At 39.8% G+C, this 20,581-nt stretch overlaps 1 protein-coding gene across 1 annotated transcript; it reads right to left on the bottom strand.

The window, feature by feature from the left end:
* Positions 1-18,178: 18,178 nt before the first annotated feature.
* Positions 18,179-19,108, bottom strand: LOC124413867 (mucin-5AC-like). Its single transcript, XM_046894654.1, has 4 exons — positions 18,895-19,108; positions 18,756-18,824; positions 18,587-18,679; positions 18,179-18,369 (listed from the first exon to the last, which is right to left on the bottom strand). The coding sequence occupies exons 1-4, from the start codon at positions 19,106-19,108 to the stop codon at positions 18,179-18,181; spliced, it is 567 nt and encodes a 188-aa protein (XP_046750610.1).
* Between the last annotated feature and the right edge of the window lie 1,473 nt (positions 19,109-20,581).

The raw sequence follows: 20,581 nt of genomic DNA, 5'->3' as shown, positions 1-20,581 counted from the left end.
AAACCTGTCGGTTTTTCGCGATTTAGCGCATCCCAAAATAACACGACCCCCAAGATCTTTTCACCCCACCCTAGCATTATCGTCGTATAAAAGCGGTCCACCAGCAAAAATCCACAGTCATAAAATCTCCTTTATCATGTCAGACTTCCGCCTGAACAACAACGTTGCTGTAGTTGCGGCCCAACTCGACTGGACCGACCTTAGACGGCTAACCGGCGAGCCTCTACGAGAACACTTTGCCCAGCAGTGGGCTCGAGTTCGTTGCGGCACAGTTAGTGCCGTCCGTGAAAGAAATGTACCAGGCTACATTTGCCTGCGATGTTTCGTCGTCCAGTGAGTATACACAACGCCTTAAAATCATCTACCACCAAAACCGCTTACAAAACATCACTTTTTGCAGCGCCAACATAGAACACTTCGACAATAATGTGCTATTCCACATCTCGTTCGTGAAACCTGACTCGTTCACGTGTCGAGTTTGTGGAGATAGTTTATTCGAAACAACCCGGCCAACAGAGGGTTGTACCAAGTGCGAAGAACTGATGGTCAAATTGAAACATGTTGCTGAAAGTATTAATTTTTACTTTTAATTCAACGTTAGAACACGCATCTAACACCGCACTCGCACATTTCCTGATTATCTAATGACTGCATTATCATTTCCGGCCTCAAGCTCAAAGGCCAGCAACTTTCACCTCCTAATAGTCGATTACCCTACCATTAATTTTCGCAAAATGCAGGTTTATAATCAGTCATTTATATGCTCTGCTTCTGCTTCCATATGCAACAGAATTGCATTGTATGCAGAACGTCCTCACGTGAGTTATTGCTCACTGTTAAGCTGAATCTAATTACTTTAAGTGTCGCACCTAAGTACTAGGCTTAAGTTAAATGAAAAATGTAAACGCGGCTTGAGGGCGCTAGCTGCTCCTGCTACGTCTTCCGGTATACAGAAAAAGAAAACCGTCAGCTAGCAAGCACCAAGCAATGTTAAAGAAAGTATCCAATTTAATCCTACATTTACCTGTGAAATCCGTCAGTAAAACTATCCTTGAAGCTTATGTTAAAGCGTTTAGCTTCAATACAATTAAATATATACTCCTAAGAAAGGTACGTAAAACAATAAAATGCAAACGAGAAATTCCATGTGAAACCGCGTGCAACATATAACCACCAATTATTTTGTTTTATTGTAAATGTTGCAGGCGCCTTTCCTTGTATATTTTTTGCTATCCTCTTTGATTCCTAACAATAACTCAAATAAACAAGAGTTCCAAAACTAGACTGAAATTCAATATTTACGTATACCCACTGCCAACATAGAAGAAAAATTACAACAGGTTATGGGCCCAGACATAACCAAGGGTATACACGATATTGAAATAAAAGAGGATAACAAACGTCTGGAAACAATCGAGTCATGGACACAGTCAGATCTCAACTGGAAAATCTCGCAGAGGACAGTCAGGGAGAAGTCAACTACGAGTCATGGAGGTTCAAGCTGAACCTAACCTTAAAGACTAAGGATCTATTTCAAGTCGCAACGGGTGCTGAGGTTAAACCGCAGGGACTAGATACTGAAGCAAGCGTCAAGGCCTGGATGAAGAAAGACATTGAAGCTCAAACACTAATAGGTTTAAATGTAAGTAGCGATATAGCAAAGAAAATCTGTAACTGTACGACTGCGAGGCTGATGCTCGAAAAGTTAGAAACTCTATATGAGAAAAAGTCAGATATTACTATTGAAAACTTACAAAGGCTATTCTTTAGTTATAAATATAATGAGAGCAAATCCGTAATTGAAAATTGCATGAAAATTCAGCAATATGCAGACAGATTAAAAGCCGGAGGCGAAGAAATTAAGGAAGGGTGGATTATATCGAGAATTCTGAATATGTTGCCACCTAGATTATATCATTTCAGAACCTCTTGGGATTGCATGAGTAGTACAGACAAGAATCTAAACAAACTTTTTGAATTTTTGCGTTTAGAAGAAGACAGATTAAACGAAAATAAAGGCGAAAGTCATAATTCTCGAAACGCTCTTATATCAAAACAGTCAGGAAAAGATTACAAACCGCCGAGTCAGAAAATTGAATGTTTCAAGTGTGGAAAGGCAGGTCATTTAAAGAAAGATTGTCGAGGTAGGCCATGTGAAAAGTATTTAGACCATTGTAAGAAAAACTATGGCTGTAATATTTGTAAGAAAAAGGGTCATTTTGCAAAGGATTGTTGGAACAACAAAGATAAGAATGAAAAGTCTGATAAAGAAGAGTCAACAAAAAGTAAAAGTGATAGACGAGCATTTATAACGATAAGCCTATCAGCTGCAAATGTAAATCACATAAATTCTTTACCAAATTGTAGTGATTTATGGTATCAAGACTGTGCTGCGACACAGCACATGACGTCTCATATGGGATGGATGAGTGATTATGTAAAACTCGAAAAGCCTGTAATGGTCGTGATCGGTGACGCAACCCAAATTGAAGGGATAGGCATAGGGAATGTTAAGTTAGAAGCATTCGACGGTGAGCGTTGGTGTAAAATTGAGCTAAAGGATGTACTACACACACCAAAGATGCCTTTCAATCTATTGTCTGTTACTAAAATATTAGATAAGGGTTACATTCAAACTACAGATGCTAAAAATTCCTATTTCACGACTAAAAATGAAAATGAGATTGTCGCAATAGCAAATAGGGAAGGAAATTTATTCAAAATGATGTTTCGTATGGATAGGTCAGAAAGTACAAGGAGTGAGTCAGTTCGTTCAGAAAGTTGTCTAGTCAGTATTTCTATAAAGCAGTGGCACGAACGAATGGCGCACCAAAACATTAAGTATATTAAAAACATATTAGATAAAAAGGGCATTAAATATATCAACGACTGGGAAGACTATGTTTGCGAAGGATGTGCTTACGGGAAGCAACACAGGGTATCTCATCCGAAAAATAATAAAGTAGCCTCACGACCGCTGGATCTGATACACGTAGACTTGGGTGAGATAGAAACTAGATCTTTAGGAGGAGCGAAATATTTTCTTCTTCTAAAAGATGACTTTACACATTACCGAACAGTTTATTTTCTCAAAACCAAAGACGAGGCAGCTACAAAATTAGACATATTCCTAAAAATGGTGCGAAACCAATTTAACAGAAAAGTTAAGACTCTCAGGTCAGACAACGGCACGGAGATTAAAAATTGTGATACTAAGAAACTGTTAGATAATCTAGGAGTTCTTCATAGCAAGACTAATACATATACGCCAGAACAAAATGGTCGAATCGAACGTGAAATGCGTACAATCGTAGAGGCAGCTAGAACTGCAATACAATCGAAAGGTTTAGATGAAAATTTGTGGGCCGAAGCAATAAATTATGCAGTATTTACAATTAATCAGACTGGTACAAGCTCACAAAAGAATAAAACACCAGCCGAACTGTGGTTTGGACGCACAATAGACATAAGTAAGCTTAGAATCGTTGGATGTGACTGTTACGTTTTATTACCAAAGCATAAACAAACAAAAATCGGTAAAAAGTCGATAAAAGGTATATTTGTAGGTTACGATTTAGATTCACCGAGTTACAGAGTCTATGTCAAAGATAAAAATGATGTGATAAGCTCTGAAAATGTAATTTTTGATGAAAAATTTAAGTCAAATCAAAGTCTAACTGAAATGCAGATGCCTCTAAATGAAAACGAAAATATTGAAATAGAGTCAGTAGATTCCGAATACGATACACCTGACAATGACACTTCAGATGAAAGTCAAAACTCCGAAATAATGGAAGCTGAAAATCAAAATGAGGGTGTAAAGTTAAGAAATCGTAACGAGTTAAGAATGCCCAGAAAATTTGCCGATTATGAGACAGGCTGGATAAATAGCGCAAACAATTGTGCAATGATAGGTGAAGTAGAAGATATATCCGTATCTGAAACACTGAAAGATAAAAATTGGTACAAAGCAATGCAAAATGAATTCGAGTCTCTAGTCAAAATGAATACTTGGAAATTAGTAGAACTACCGAAAGATGCTAAACCATTATCCTGCCGTTGGGTTTTACGCCAAAAATCCGATGGTACAGAGAAAGCTAGATTAGTAGCGCGAGGATTTGAACAGGAAAAGGGTATAGATTATTTTGAAACGTTTAGTCCTGTTGCTCGTCATGCATCTATTCGATTGTTGCTAAGTCTTGCCGCGTCAAACAAAATGAAGCTAATGACATTCGATGTCAGAACAGCCTTCTTACACGGTGAATTAGAAGAAAATATATATATGTATCAACCAGAAGGATTCGATGATGATTCAGGACGCGTCTGTAAGCTCATTAAAAGTCTGTATGGTCTGAAGCAATCGCCTAAAAATTGGAATGAGAAAATCTCATCGTACTTGAAAACATTAGGGGTAGAAAATACTGAAGATGATCCGTGTGTCTATTATAATAAAGACAGAACCGTCATTATGATCTTATTTGTTGATGACGGAATAATTGCCGGAAAAGATGAATCTAAACTGGTACAAATATTGAGACAAGTGAATCAAAAGTTTGAGATCACATTTAATACTGCAACAAGCAATCGTCTGTCATATTTAGGGATGAGTATTGAAGTAAATTCAAATGGCATTTTCGTAAACCAAGTCCAGTATACTGAGAAAATTATCAAGCGATTCAATCTTGAAAACTGTAGTCCTGTATCCACACCGATGGAACGTGGTATGATAACTGACGAAGGAAAATTTGTAAACGATCAACCACTTGATAAACTAAATTCATATCGTGAAGCCATAGGTAGCTTACTTTATTTAGCTACAATTAGTCGTCCAGATATTAGTTTCGCAGTAAACTATCTTAGTAGACAGATGAGTAAACCAATGACGAGTCATTGGAGAATGGTAAAACGTGTGTTTCAATATTTAAATGGCACAACGAATTTTGGAATCTTCTTTAACGGAGATGATAACGTAATAGCCTATACTGACTCAGATTATGGAGGAGATCCAGTGACTGGAAAGTCAACAAGTGGTGTACTCATTTTGAGAGGAGGTCCTATTGTATGGTACACACAGAAGCAACGTCATGTAGCAAATTCTACAGCCGAGGCTGAATATCGAGCAGCAGTATCATCTATTGATGACATTTGCTGGATACGACGTTTGGGTAGCGAGCTAGGCATTACAAATCTAAATAAACCCACAACTTTATACGTTGATAACAGGTCAGCTATCTGTATGTTGCAAAACACCCATGAAGGGAGAATTACAAAAGGAAAGCAACACATAGACATCTCACGTAAGTTCATTCAAGAACATTTAGAATCTACTATTACCTTAAAACATGTAAAGAGTAACGAACAAATAGCCGATATTTTAACAAAACCTCTACCTTATGTAAGTTTCAAACTATTACGAAGTAAAGTAATTAAGGAGGAGTGTTAAGCTGAATCTAATTACTTTAAGTGTCGCACCTAAGTACTAGGCTTAAGTTAAATGAAAAATGTAAACGCGGCTTGAGGGCGCTAGCTGCTCCTGCTACGTCTTCCGGTATACAGAAAAAGAAAACCGTCAGCTAGCAAGCACCAAGCAATGTTAAAGAAAGTATCCAATTTAATCCTACATTTACCTGTGAAATCCGTCAGTAAAACTATCCTTGAAGCTTATGTTAAAGCGTTTAGCTTCAATACAATTAAATATATACTCCTAAGAAAGGTACGTAAAACAATAAAATGCAAACGAGAAATTCCATGTGAAACCGCGTGCAACATATAACCACCAATTATTTTGTTTTATTGTAAATGTTGCAGGCGCCTTTTCTTGTATATTTTTTGTTATCCTCTTTGATTCCTAACAATAACTCAAATAAACAAGAGTTCCAAAACTAGACTGAAATTCAATATTTATGTATACCCACTGCCAACATAGAAGAAAAATTACAACGCTCACAGCCCATCATTGTTTCATACTCCCACCACTATTTTCCCCTGTATATAAAAACTTCATCATACACCGCCTGAAGTCACAATCACTCCGCAAGCTGAACGGTCTCCACGCAAGCTGAACAATCTACACGCAATGGCTGAACTGCAAGAATTGGTAAATATACACCGCGCCGTCGGCGTTGATCGCATTCTAACCAATGAATTATATTTTGTCACAGACAAACTTACTCGATGAGCCACCAACCGCGTCGAACAACTCATTTTTCGGAGACTTTGGTTTGAGTCAACTGCTACCCGAATGGGATGTATTACCGGAGAACGAGCCGAAGACTGGTATTCTCGAATCCATCAAACTACTCACCGACACATATTCCTGTTCTCTCAACAACGACGTCGGCAACGGAGAGGTAACCGTCCAAATTAAAATCTACAATACCAAGGATATTCTACGAACTGACAAGACTGACTGGTGGCGAACCGCTCTGTCCAACATGCAGTTCACAACCAACCGAAGCTCTCCCGAATATCAGCTTTTGGGTGACCTGACTGCGAAAGTCATCTCCCGAATCCGCAAACTCCCCGGCAGCAAACCTGAACGCAAACGCCGAACCACTCAAAAAAACAAATTTAAACCTTATTGACAAAAAAATGTATTGATTAAATAAACAACTTTATTAAAAATATGATCAATTTTTTATTTTTCAGTGTACATTTATTTCATTCCTCGAAATTACTCTTGTCCTGATATTCATTGTGCCACAGTCTCATGAGTTGCACGTTTTCAAACGCATAAATCCCTGCATGAAAGCTGCAATCAACAATCTTCTTGTCGTAGGATTTCCTCAACATTCCAATCGCTGGACAGCCCAGTTCCATCATGTCCACCACATTCAAGTTTTCCGTATATTCCTCCAACCAACGAATTTTTTCCAATCCCTTGACAAGCACCAACGGCGTTCTGCCCAGGTGATCGCGCATAATCCTTCTCAAGTTGCCGTAAGTTGTAAAACCATCAGTCCACTGGAATCCATGATGATTATGCGTAAGATACTTCACTTGATGGCGCAGTTCATTCGGCAACAGGTTCCAGGCGTATGGATCTCGAAATATGTAATGACTCATAGTCTTTGCTACGTTCTCATAAAATGCGACTTCTTTCACCACGAATTTATTCCCAACGCCGATAAATCCCTGCACATTCACGAACATACAATCCATTACAGCAATTTTCGAACAACGTTCGTTAGAGGTGTGTACTCGACGATTCGATCGCGCAGTATGAGACAATAAGCAGCCGTGTCATCCTCTATATCCGTTTCGCTCTCAAATTCTATTTGTATGTCAACTGTAGCACTTTTTATAGACTCATTTTGTCGCGAACAATCTATCACTATTATTGGTGCATCCTTGATGTAAGTTTGCATATCCAGAATGGGCCTATTCACAGTTCCATAATACGAATTCCGGAACTTAGCATACATATCGTACAGTAGAGCAAATTGTTCATTTTTACAGCTTACGTTTAGATTTTCATATGGATATGAATCACTGTTCAGAAATCGCTTAACGTTGCGTAAATCGCAATGGTCGAAATAACTCGCATGATTCTTCACGTTTTCCTTCCGATTTCTTTGCAATGCAAATATCACATATCTTGGTTTTTCCAGTTGCGTTGCTATTTTGATGGGCCAAACTTGCATTTTAGATTTCGGTAAATTGGGATATTCGTGCAACGACCAAGATCTGAAGCATATCTGTATCGGTTGATTTTTCTCCAATATTCTCAATAGCGACAGCTTTTCAACATCCGATGGCATCACATGCGGTATTCTCCATTGTAATTTTGTTATTTACAAACGCATGTCTTCCGCAGCCGCACCAGTTTTGTAGCAATCTTTATCGGTTCTGCTTCGTATGAGAATGAGTTCATGTCGAGCGTTGGCAACAATTTTCTTATAATCTTCTGCGAAACCCAGCACGGTATTCAACGGAATACACAGGCTGAAATCACCCGTGTGGTGGTTGCTTTTATATCCACCATCCTTCCATTCAAATATTTCCATGGCATTTTCCTTACTCTGATCCAGCGAAATATCATTTTTCAACGTTGATGTGATTCCTACATTCTTGCAACGATCAATTTCCACACCATTCAATTCGTAGCGTATTTCATCGAAGAAAGAACACGGAAATTTTTTTTCCAGCTCAGAATCAATTTAATAATTTCTCGCACCCGCAACAATTTTGAGAGCTTTTCCCTGAATGTAGACGAAACTCTCACTCGGCAGCACACACAAATCCTGCTGTTGTATCAAAATGCGTATCTCGTCGTTATTGTTGTAGGAGGAATTTGCATACGGATTATGTGCATGCACGATCGCCTGGTTAATGCTGTTGTCGTAGACCGGCGATGCATCGATTTTCAGGATATTGGACATCATTTTCGAAGTTTAAACCCCAGCGAAATCAAAATCTTCTTGCTTTTTGAAGTAAGCAAACGTTCGGAATTTAGTGACCCTTTTGTATCCCTCGGCGATTCAGTACTAACCGAAACAGTGCTAAATGCTTGATTATATGCGTTGTTGTATGTTAGCATTTTCAATCTTCTTTCAAGTGAAGCCGTATAGTGATTTCTCCCCCTCTGAAATTGACCGGTGCTCCGCTCTGGTCTACTATACTCAGCGTTATGTTGTCAATCACGCGACACTCACCGGCATGTAGATGATGCTCCGGGGCGATTCCGAAATTTTATAACCTGGTGGAACGTCTGGCGAAAATTCGTGTATCGTGTGAGCCTACGAACTATTGCTGAATGCGCCATATGTTACGCTACACTCCACTTTAATGGAATTAATTTTAGATATTTTTATCGGGTTTGTCGACTCGTGCCATTTCCCTGCTTTACGTATCTCACCATCATCAAACCCTAACAATGGCGCTATCGAGTTATCATCCAAGAAATCAATGTCCCATCTACACCAAACTTCCGATTTAAGTGTATTATTGTTGGCTCGAATTATTATGTTTGGTCCTTCGACCACCTTTTTACCAGCACTAACATTTTGTGAAACATCAATCACGTATTCTATATGTTTTTGCAGATATTTGTTTACATCCTCAATGGTATACGACCCCGTCGGTATAGTAATTCGATTATTGTAATTATAACCCAAGCTGTTGCATGTTTCATCAATGTTGGGTATTGAATTGTATGATTGAAACCTGACCAGTCCCATTGAATACGATTTGCGGTGATTTAGAATTATCGGTGGAAAGTAATTCGCACTCAGGATCGATGTATTACCCGTTAACGTGAAGGTTATAGACATTATTCCTTCGCTGCGAGAAATTTCAAACACAACTCTCCGCAATTGGATGCGTTGTCAGACTGATGCCTGTCATGATTGTACCAGATAACATTCCTTCCACCGAAGTATCGCACAACTTCGTTCGGCGGTGGTAAATTGCCAAAACTGTCGTAATAATACACGTGGTGTCCAATTTTTTGATAAGCCACCCAATGTTTCCCCACTCCCGCATCACTATCTAAATTTATAATTTCGCTCTCGCGAACTCTGATTCGTTTCGGTAAATTGTTCCGCATAAAAATACCCCGGAAATGTGATATTTTCATCATTTTGGCAAATTTCCACAGTTCACGGTCTGTAGTAACCCCTTGCGGAAGTTTCACGTTTTGGATTTTTTTTTTTAGCTTGTTGGTTGATTTCAAGAATAGCCCCCATCCTTTCTTGTAAGGTGCTAAATGAAGTCCCCTACCACGTACACCCAATGCGATAGCCTCCATTGTCTTATTGTGACGTTCGTTTTCTTCCAATTTTTTAGCCGCGCTCGACGCATCATTCACTGCTTTAGCGATGCCAGCCGCCCCACCTGCCAACGATCCCGCGGCTGATAGCCCCGCGAATATGGGTATTAATAGCGGTAGAAAACCACCATGCTTTGCAACCTTCAACACTCTGGGCAATTTAACATTCTTCTTATCCCCTCCAATTGCCTGTTTCGCTGCTTTAAGCACTATGCGTATCGCGCTTCCTTTGTCCGTCGGTTTAAACTTTTTCACCGCCTGACGTGCGGATGTTATAGCAGCACGTACCGAGGGTTTTCTAATACCCATACCAAGTTTGACTTTAGCACGCATGGTTTTGTTAACTGCCCAACCTGCTGCACGTTCTGTCCACTTTGCTTTCTTGTCACGACTGCGTTGCAACGCTGCCTGAGCCAACCTTTTATCAGCATCGTGTCTAAATTTTAGATCTTTACTTTTCGCATAGGCAATATCATGTTCTCGACAGGCTTTGTCCAACAAATTCACTCCCGTTTGACCGCTGGCAAGACGCTGCTGCAAACGTGTTCCAGGACCGCAGAACTGATAACCCGGTAGATGTAGCTCAATGTGCAAATTATTGATTGCGGTATTTAACATTCCTCGTCCTCTGGGCATGTGTGCTATCAAGCGTCCGAAAAACAACTGATCAGTATGTATTCGCCCACTAAGACTCATGCAACAACATGAAATTTATAAAACAGTCCGTCACTTTACCAATCAAAAATTTGGACAACGACGTGCAACATGTATCAAAAATTAATCGCCACGGTAAACTATTACCGACATCCGTAAAAAGTATTATTTGCGGACCGTCGAATTGCGGAAAAACAAACGTAGTTATCAGCCTTCTCATTAATCCCAACGGATTACGTTTCCAGAATGTATACATATATTCCAAGTCTTTGGCACAGCCAAAATATGAATATTTACGCAAGGTCTTGAATCGTGTACCTGGTGTGTCCTATCTTACCTATTCCAACAATTGTGACGTAATTCCAGTGGAGCAATCCAAGCCGAACACGATTTTTATTTTCGATGATATTGCCTGTGATAAGCAGGACGTGGTTAGGGAATATTTCTGCATGGGTCGACATAAATCAGTTGATTGTTTCTATCTGTGTCAAACATACACACGAATCCCCAAACATCTGATTCGTGACAATGCAAACTTCATAATTCTCTTCAAACAAGACGCTAAGAACTTGCGGCATGTATTCGATGATCATGTGAATACAGATATGAAGTATGCTGAATTTGAAAAATTATGCTGCATCTGCTGGCGTTCGAAGTATGGATTTCTTACGATTGATAAAGATAGTCCTATGAATTCCGGTCCATATCGCAGAGGGTTCGATGAATTTATCATAAAAACGTGATGTAACCCGCCTGAGGTTACAGTGTTACGTCTGAATGTGTGCCTATAACATCTTTAAGTATGCTGAAGATAACGAAATCTGAGACCGATTTGAAGCGCAAGATAGTGGAAGCAAGCGATGCGGTGAGGAAGAAATATCAAGTATTGAAAACTGATCGCATAGCCGACAGCGAAGCGATGGAGAGAACTTTTAAACCGATTGTTGAGCCGCTGACTGCTATAGCAAAGGCATCTGAGTTCAAAGCGGATGCTATAAAGTCTGAAGTGTTTGCTGAAAATGATGATGATGAATTGGATAATAGTATGGCTTGGGACTATTACAAACAGACTACAAACTCAGAATATCGCATACGAAAACCAAATCAATCGCTCATCCGGAAAGTGTTTCAACGCAGAGGGGGTCTGGAGAAATCTACGCCCAATACGCGTGAAAGCAGTGATATTGAAGATGACGCGAACGTTACGATTGAGCGAACTATTCCCGTCTTGCGTGAAACGGTTTACACGACGCCAGTCACCGAATCTCATACGGAATCGCCGCGGTCGGCGTTGATGGAGCAGATGGCTGACCCTGATACTTCAACGCATATGGAACGCGCGTTCGAGAAAAACTGATCGTGAACAATGATGGGGTCCCTGGTTTCATGATTGGTGACTCACCGATTGAATTTGAGCTAGATCATTTTTAGGTTAAAAACATGCGATTCAAAACAACTCCGGGTATATTGGAACTCATGTTTAAGAAAATCCCCGAGGAAGATATTTACAAATGCCCACAAAAGAGGCTATCTAAAAACTGGTCAAGTATGCGGTAATAAATCCTACAAATATCGGAACGTTATACGCAAGTTATTTCCAAGTCGCTCGGCACTCGGTGAAGGTCTCGCCACCAGTAAACATATCGTGCGAAAGAATTCTCGATTAGAGTATACATATTGGGATGATCCAAACGAGTTGGTGGACAGGTTGTGGTTTTTGAGTCGTTCCGAGGCTGCCAGTAACACGGCTCACATGAATGAGATTATCTCAATAGTGGAGGAATTACGCGAAGCAAATATTATTGTTTGAAGAATGAGTGGGGAGAAAATACAGCTGGTCAGAGAGCTACATGCACCGGCTCGTCGTAACTTTAAGCGCCGACGAGTGATCGTGAAAGGCTTTGATGACTTGTGGCAAGCGGATTTGGTCGAAATGCGGCAGTATGCCAAAATAAATCGAAATTTCAATTACATTCTAACGGTCATCGACGTGTTATCCAAATTCGCGTGGGCTGTGGCACTGAATAATAAGAGTGCTCAATCGGCTGTCGACGGATTTAAAGAAGTTATTCAAAGCGGCCGTTCACCTGAGAATCTTCAATCGGACGATGGTCAAGAATTCTTCAATGCCGAATTTAAAAAGTTAATGAAAAAGCACAACATCAACCATTACTCAACCTACAGCGCTATGAAGGCATCGGTCATAGAACGTTGGAATCGCACACTCAAGGATAAAATGTGGCGATCATTCAGCCTGAATGGATCATACAAATGGATTGATAATATACAACAGTTGGTGGCGAAATACAATAAGAGCAAACATAGTACCACGGGTATGGCACCGATAAAAGTGAATCGTAAAAATGCAAACCAGTTACTCGTAACAGTCTACAGCAACGTTAAACAAGTTAAGCCAGCAAAATATAAAGTAGGAGATTTCGTGAGAGTTAGCAAGTACAAGACGATATTCGCGAAAGGTTACACGCCAAATTGGTCGACCGAAATTTTCAAGATTCAAAAAGTACAAAACACAAATCCGCGAACTTATCTTCTGATAGATCAGCAGTCAAACCCAATACAGGGGGGTTTCAATGAACAAGAACTGCATTCCGTGAAATATCCCGACATATATTTAGTGGAGAGAGTTTTGAAGAGGAAAGGTGATAAGGTGTTCGTGAAGGGGTTGGGTCTGGATAAATCACATAATTCTTGGATAAATAAAGACAATGCATTGTAGTCGTTTTATTCACATCGCGTTTATATTTTTGTTAAATAAATATTATTTCTATACAGATGGTGTAATTTTTACATGTCCCCAGGGTAACGTGTCTGTACTATCGGGTAGTAAATACCGCTTATCATCGTGATGGCTTAAAGCAAGTTTCAATTGTCGAATTGAATACACTTTATGCAGATTCGAACGAATGGTTCGCTGCGTTTTTGAAATACTCTCGTGTTGGTTAAGGCAGTCGAGATAATTTTCGAAAGTTATTTGATTGTTCAATACATTATTTTTCACACCTTCTGCTCTATTCACGATCTTATTGTCATCCATTCGCGTCGCATACATTTTGGATCGCAATCCGACAAATTCAGTCATTATTTCGCCATTTCTCTCATCCTTCATTAGTCCTACAACTTTTTTGTTAACCTGAGGGATTTTATAAATATTATCCGCAGGATAATCGCTGGTGTCGAATCTGTCAATATTGTTGCGAATGAATTCATAAACGTCGCAAGATTTTATTTCATAAATAAGACTATCCGTATCGGTATAGATTAACTTACAATTCGATTTCAACTTTGGTAACATAAAAGAATAATGAAAGTCGTGGACGCAAATTTTGGATAAATCTAGAATGGCCATTCCGGCGTAAATTGGCTTGTTAAATATCACTTCGAGCCTGTTCAGCTGTATCGCAACGAAATTTTCATTGAATATACTTCGACTGTGGAAATTTGGTCGCGATATCAGTGCTTTGGCACCGCAACGTCCATGCCATTTTTGCGCTAACTTGACGTCTGAATATTTACGAACATTTTCCATCGTTTTACCAAATACCGCGTTGTTCATCAGTTTGTATAGATTCTGTTCGAATTTGTTGGCACTTTTGGCTCTTAACGCCGCGTTCAAATCAATATAACTCTTCAACCATGCTGATTGTTTGAATTTCAATATTCTATGAATTTTACGCAATATCAAACCGTTTTTCACACACTGTTGCAAATTACGATAATGTATAACATAATGTGTCTTGCTCTGCAACGTAGCTAAAAGTTTCGGAGTTTTCCCACCGGGGGGTTTTTGATGATGATAACGTGTCTTGCTCTGCAACGTAGCTAAAAGTTTCGGAGTTTTCCCACCGGGGGGTTTTTGATGATTTGGGCAGAAGGGTAAGTCTTGATGTAATACGTGAACATTGGTGGGGTATTCTAAATCTACCTCCAATATGTATCCATCATCAGACTCTTCGCCAACGTGCATGAAATCAAAATCATGTACTCGATGCACCCATTCAAAATGTCTACAAGGCAGATACTGAGACATCGCCCAACCATATAAATTATTTACGTCTAAGTAGAGCAATGATCTGGTTTCCAACTGCGGGTTGTAATCTGTCATATATTTATTATTCGCTATACTGTATCGATTCGAGCATTGACTCAATCCTCCACGCAAGCCTGCTTCAATGAACAGCAGCATATCAACGTCCGTGAGCAATTCCAGCTGAATTTTGGTGTTGAAAAGCATGCAATCCCAAGTAAAACCGGGTAAGGTACAGTAGTGTGCTGGATCTAGCTTATATATTCGGATGCAATTATCGCGGAAATTTTGAAAGACGTCTGCGAAGAGCATTACGTCAATTTTCAGATACAAATCACTATACTCGCCCAATGTTGTGATATTAAAACTATGCCAAACGTTCTGTGCATGAGCATAGTCTTCGTCTTCAATATTTTGGTCGTTCAATACGTTATAAAATGATTCTTTCAAGGGTAATGAGCGTTCGTTCAGTCGGTCAGTTTCGGTCACGTAATCATACGGAAATATCCCTTTGCGGGTTAGAAGTTCGAATTGCGAATCTGTGGCGTTGGGGAATTGACATTTTAAATTCGTTAAATCATTGTGCCGCAGGTAAGAACTTAGTTCGGCTAAACTCGAACTCATATGTCGATAAGAATCGATGAATTGAAGTCTTACGGCGAGGCTGTAAAACGTCTGGGTGAATGCTATGTACTTTTCTTTGGTAATTGGTAGAACACTGAGCGAGGATGATTTAATATTAGCCAATTCACCGATTATGAAGTGCGCATCGTAACCACTCAAGTTGTGGAATACAACGGGTACGGTGCGATTGAGTTTGTAATTCAGATTACAATTTGAATGTGCAGGCCCGCGATATAGTCCTGTGACATGACAATGATCCTTCACGCAATCATTTGGATGCACAAATTTTAGCTCGCAAATGTGACATACTTCAGCGTTTTCGAATTCAATCTGTTGTTGACCAGACAATTGATACATAGGTTTCTTTTGATTGAAGTATTCAGCTACCCTGACTGCGATTGCGTGTAATTGATGGGCTAACCATTTTTGACAATCGACACTAGATAGGAATTGTAGTATGATAGCGACTCATCGTGACTACATTTAAAACAATAACCTACGCTATATGGTACATGTTTCTGATATATCTTCGTATTCGATGATTCAGAAGACTGTGAGGAATTCTCCAAAAAACACTCAAAATCTGCGTAAACTATGTATGGTACTTGCATTTTGTTCGAGTAATTCTCAAACTTTAACCACTTGTTGGACTGATCTGGAAGCGCGAGTTTACAAGGTGTATCTGGACTGAAATCAAGCGAGCAATTTTGCTTCGGAGTAGAAAAAATGTAAACATCGATTACAAACATGGATTGCATTCGTACGTGCATTCAATTGACGATTGACTAGTCGCGATAAATTTTTAATCCAACAGAAGTGTGTTCTTTCATGGGAGAATTCATCGTCAAGGTTTTCATCGTGTAGCATGAGCAAGTTGATGTGTTCGATATTTGGATTTTCATGTCGACTGATGAGTAGTGGTAAGACTTGATGCTGCTTGCCCCGTTTCTCCAGAATATATACATTCATGGAAATATTATTAAGTTTTTCAAATTTCGGAATATCGTTTAATTTTGCGGGGAATTTGATGCCAGTGAAATTGAATACTTGATTGTAATGGGGGTATGAAGTTACTCGATTGGCGTTTTTTGCAGCAGGATGTCGAGCGGATACGCAAGCCCAAGCAAAACAAGCGTTATCGACATTTTGAACATTAACCACGGCTTTTTTAACCTTAATATCGCTCGGCAAGTCCATCCACATCGAACCTACCAGTGGCTCATACTTGTTAATGTTTACTAATAAATTATCTATACTAATCAAGGCCCAGCCACTATCGCGCTCCTGAAATTCTTCGATTTGAGCCAGTAGAGGTGATGCAACATACTCCTCGTACCATTCCACCAGATTCGAGGTTGTTTGAAGAGTAGCGTTCTTCGTATGAAAGAATTTTGTTTCGAATTTTACATCCAGGACAAAAGTTGCAGATAGCGTAGTGTTGACTTTCAGATGGTGATGCTGGCGAAGCAATGTGTTTAGTTTCTCGAAAATAACGGTGTATGCAGCTGTGAGGAATAGTTTTAGATCGCTGATTCGAAAGTTGGTGATTACCCCGGTGATCAAACGCTTCTCGAACGCAGATTCCAAATCATCCCATTGAATGGCCGGAGCGTTGTGTGAGCCACCTCGAATTGAAGGGTTTAACACAGCACGTTGAGAGGTCAATTTAACAATGAGAGTCTGAATCTTTCGTTTATCGGCAAAACTGGTGATTCGATCTTTGTAAAAGTCGTTGAGGGTTTTTAGAAGTTTGAGACTAATAGTGTTCCACTGCGAAGCGAGATCTTCATTGGAGTCCGTAGTGAGTCGCTGGTGTGCAATGTCTAATTTATCAATTACGGTATGAAACTCGTCGAACCGGTTTGCCATTGTGCCTCCAAAAAAAGTTTCGAAAATTATATGAACAGCACTCGTGATACAATGTACGATTCAACTCGCAGCTACTCTTCGCGCACAGTATTAGCAATTATGCTATATTTCTCATTAGCAGCTCTAACGTAAATATATTCATCGACTACGGAAAGATCCTGGTGAAAAAAGTATATCGGTTCCCACTCAATGTCTTCGAATCTGTATATCACTGATGACTGTAATGGGATGTGTGGTTCGCAGCGAGCCGGCTCGTCAGATTGCGTGAGCAGGGAAATGTGACACTTGTGGCAGTATTGAGGAAAATCAATCAAGTTGTTGAACGTTGATTTGAAATATGCGGTTCCTAGAGATCGCGGTCTGATTGATTGGTCACGTATGACTTGTTTATAGCACTGATGGCACACGTTCAGAAAAATTGGTGGATGAAAGAATCGATTATCACCTTGATATATGTCGCAAGCGTAGAACTGATATGCGACGAACTTGTAGTAATACATTGTGAGGATGCGAGATAGCAGTGCAGCATTTTATATTGTGGGGAGGAGTGGTGGAGGAAGCCTTTCGGGTGGTGACGAAGCGTTGTATAATTGCATGGTAATAATGTTTTGACATGGGTAACCTTTTGAATGGCCAGGGTGAAGCGAATGCGGTGGGGAACGGTATAAGAACGTCGTTGCGGAAAAAAATGTTAGATGGATTATCATGGTGGAACAAAATACGAGCGACTATGAGTCCGAGGATGAGCGATGCAGCAAACATGTGCTTGTAAGATCGGTAGAAATTGATGCGCTTACGAAACGAATGAAGAGAGTTTGCCTGGTGACTGCTGGGTACGAGACTGATGAACAGCTGTTGTGTCCAGGCTGTGCGGATGCCTATGATAAAGCGGTAGAGGATGGATTGGCATTTATACGTCATACGACTTATAGCAGCGCTGAAGATGCATCAAGTTGGCCAAATCAACCACAGAATTGTGGATTGTGTAAGGATAGTTTGGATTTAATAATACCAAGCAGTATATGTATATTTTGCACAACGAAATATAGAAATATTATAACACTACATTGTTTTTATTAATTTTTCACACGGACTACAAGTTATTGAGCGGTAAAAAACGGCTGAAACGTGATAATTTTTCACACGGACTACAAGTTAATGAGCGGTAAAAAACAATCCCGCTAGAATATGACTACAGTATAGGGGAGGTGAACAAATTATCCATTTTGATCGAGTGTGGATGTTTGATTCGTTTTAAGTCTGGAGATATAATCCATTAATCTACTGTTCTGCTCCATAAGTTGTTGTATGACGACAGTGTCGTTTTCAGGTTTTGATACATTGCGCTCTGGTTCGGTGGTGGTTGTTCGGATGGGAGTGAACGTCGTTGGGGGTGATGTCTGGTCCTCTGTTGAATTGTCACAATCTAGATTAAAATGATTCGTAAGTTTTTGGAATGAACGTATAATAAACTTGAGTTTCAAGTCGATTTTGATCGTAACGAGAGTTTGAAAGTAAGAGGCGATGGTGAAAGGTTTTTCGATTGACTCTGAAAAAATAAGATTGATATGGTATCAAATTTTTGGTAGACATTCTTTACTGAATAGTTGATTATTAGGACTCACCGGCGGGTTCGGTGGTTGTGGTGATTATTGGGGTGGTGCCGTTTGGCACTGTGATGATTGTTGACGCAGTAGTTAATGATGTGACAGTTCGGGCTACAACGGTAATAGCTTACATTACGCAAAAAACATGGTGAAAGACTTGCGTAGGTTGAAGATTGAGAATACTCACATCGTGAGGTGGTCGCAATGGTCGTTGTGGTTGGGCGGTGTCGAAGTTTGTGGGCACTACCAAAATGTGCTGTGGAGGGTAATAAAAAAATTGCTTTAAGGTGTGCACAAAAAGGGTATAGTAATGAGGTGATAGTTACCTCCAGCAAAAGTACGACTGAATTTCATCGTAGTTTTGTGAGGATCGATGCTTTCACCAACGTCTATGTGTACGACTTTTCCATCACCATGCACCCTAGCGTCCGGGGAGTGATAGAAGACGTCGAGGTGGCTGAAGTTCGATGATACTTGTTCGCCGAGCGGTCGAGCAGCCGCAAGCGTGATGAAGGCGAAGATTGTGAATACGAAGTACATGATCGCGATGCAGTGCAATAATTAGACTGTAAGCATCTGCAGAAAGACTATGCGCCTTATAGTATGAATTTGGCGGGTGCGGGGAAGTGCATCTCTGATGACCGTGTGCTAATAAGGGTACGTGAATGTAGAAATAGCAGATTCGCGAGGTGCACGTGACATTATTAGAAATAACTGCAACTTTGTTGGCGGGTGGGGGTAGATGCATTGAAATTGGGCTGCTGGCAAGGCGACATATATTGTATGCGCTGTTATTTTGGGATGCGCTAAATCGCGAAAAACCGACAGGTTTATGCAAACAAGGTAATTTTGGACGACAGGTTTATGTGGAAGTTAAAATCCGCCTCGGCGTATTAATTGGGCAGCTGGCCAGACGTGATCGAGCAGCTGAACGGAGTTCTACTTACCATTGCACTCTCTGATGGTAATCACACGCACTTATAAAGAATGACTATCCGCCTGGCTTATTACACAAAGTAATCAGTAGAAGAGTTTCACAAATATCACATTCTGACACTAACAGTACACCAAATTTGGGAGAAAATAATAACATCCAAACCTATTATTTATTATTATTATATTATTTATTTCTATTCCGTATGTTGCAGGGCTGTTTGAAAACGTAAATAGAACTTTCAAAAAATATAATGTTAGATTTGTAGGCAAAAATGTGAATGATCTGCGTAGGTGGTTTGATTCTGGTAAAGACAGTCTTCCTTTTGATAAACAATCTAATGTGGTATATAAGATCTCTTGTATAGATTGTGGCAAACCTTATATTGGACAGACAAGCCGGTGATTAAACACTAGGTTAAATGAACACAGAAACAACTATAAAGACAGTGAGGACCACCAAACAGCACTGACAAAACATGCCTTAAATTTACAACACCAATTCGATTTTGATAATGTTCAAATTTTGCATATTGAACCTAGATATTATAATCGGTTGTTGCTTGAAATGTGTAATATTGTGAGCAGTGTCACTTCCATTAATTTGAGACAGGACATTGAACATTTGAGCGATGTTTATGTTAAACTAATTTCTAACTCTAGGAGGTAGTTACGTTACCGATTGGGTTTAGGTCAGTTACCGACGCGTCATATTTAATTGTAGTTTCGTCGTTTACACCATCTTTGTCTTCCGATGGTCGCATCTCCATTAATATCGATTCATGATCTAGAGACGGTTCCGGCTTAGGTCTTCCTGTTTGATCCTCTTTGCTGCTTACACGTGTCGTGTATTACGTTTGTTTTGATCTTTAAAAACTAAAGCAATTCTAATGGAGAGGTGAAAGATCCGGAAGAAAAGACTTAAGAAATTAACTGGCTCGATTAATATTGGCTGACGTCCTGTTCCTTTCCTAAAATTCTATGCATTGTAAATAAGGTTAGTTTGCTCTCTTCAATTGTAACATGAGCTTTCCTTGATCGTTGTATAATTATTGTGATTTGTTCTAGATGATGGGTATA

Source organism: Diprion similis, chromosome 13 (genome assembly GCF_021155765.1).
Source record: "Diprion similis isolate iyDipSimi1 chromosome 13, iyDipSimi1.1, whole genome shotgun sequence".
In the NCBI taxonomy this organism is placed as follows: domain Eukaryota; kingdom Metazoa; phylum Arthropoda; class Insecta; order Hymenoptera; family Diprionidae; genus Diprion; species Diprion similis.
Note: the sequence above shows the minus strand (reverse complement) of the source record. Positions and strands in the feature narration are given on the sequence as shown.

What these genes read in the sequence shown, in the direction of transcription:
- LOC124413867 (XM_046894654.1), bottom strand. Translation starts at nt 19,108, where the DNA reads ATGTACTTCGTATTCACAATCTTCGCCTTCATCACGCTTGCGGCTGCT. An exon ending in CAGTCGTACTTTTGCTGGAG is followed by an intron (nt 18,825 to 18,894) that starts GTAACTATCACC and finishes TACCCTCCACAG; the next exon opens with CACATTTTGGTAGTGCCCAC. An exon ending in CATTGCGACCACCTCACGAT is followed by an intron (nt 18,680 to 18,755) that starts GTGAGTATTCTC and finishes TTACCGTTGTAG; the next exon opens with CCCGAACTGTCACATCATTA.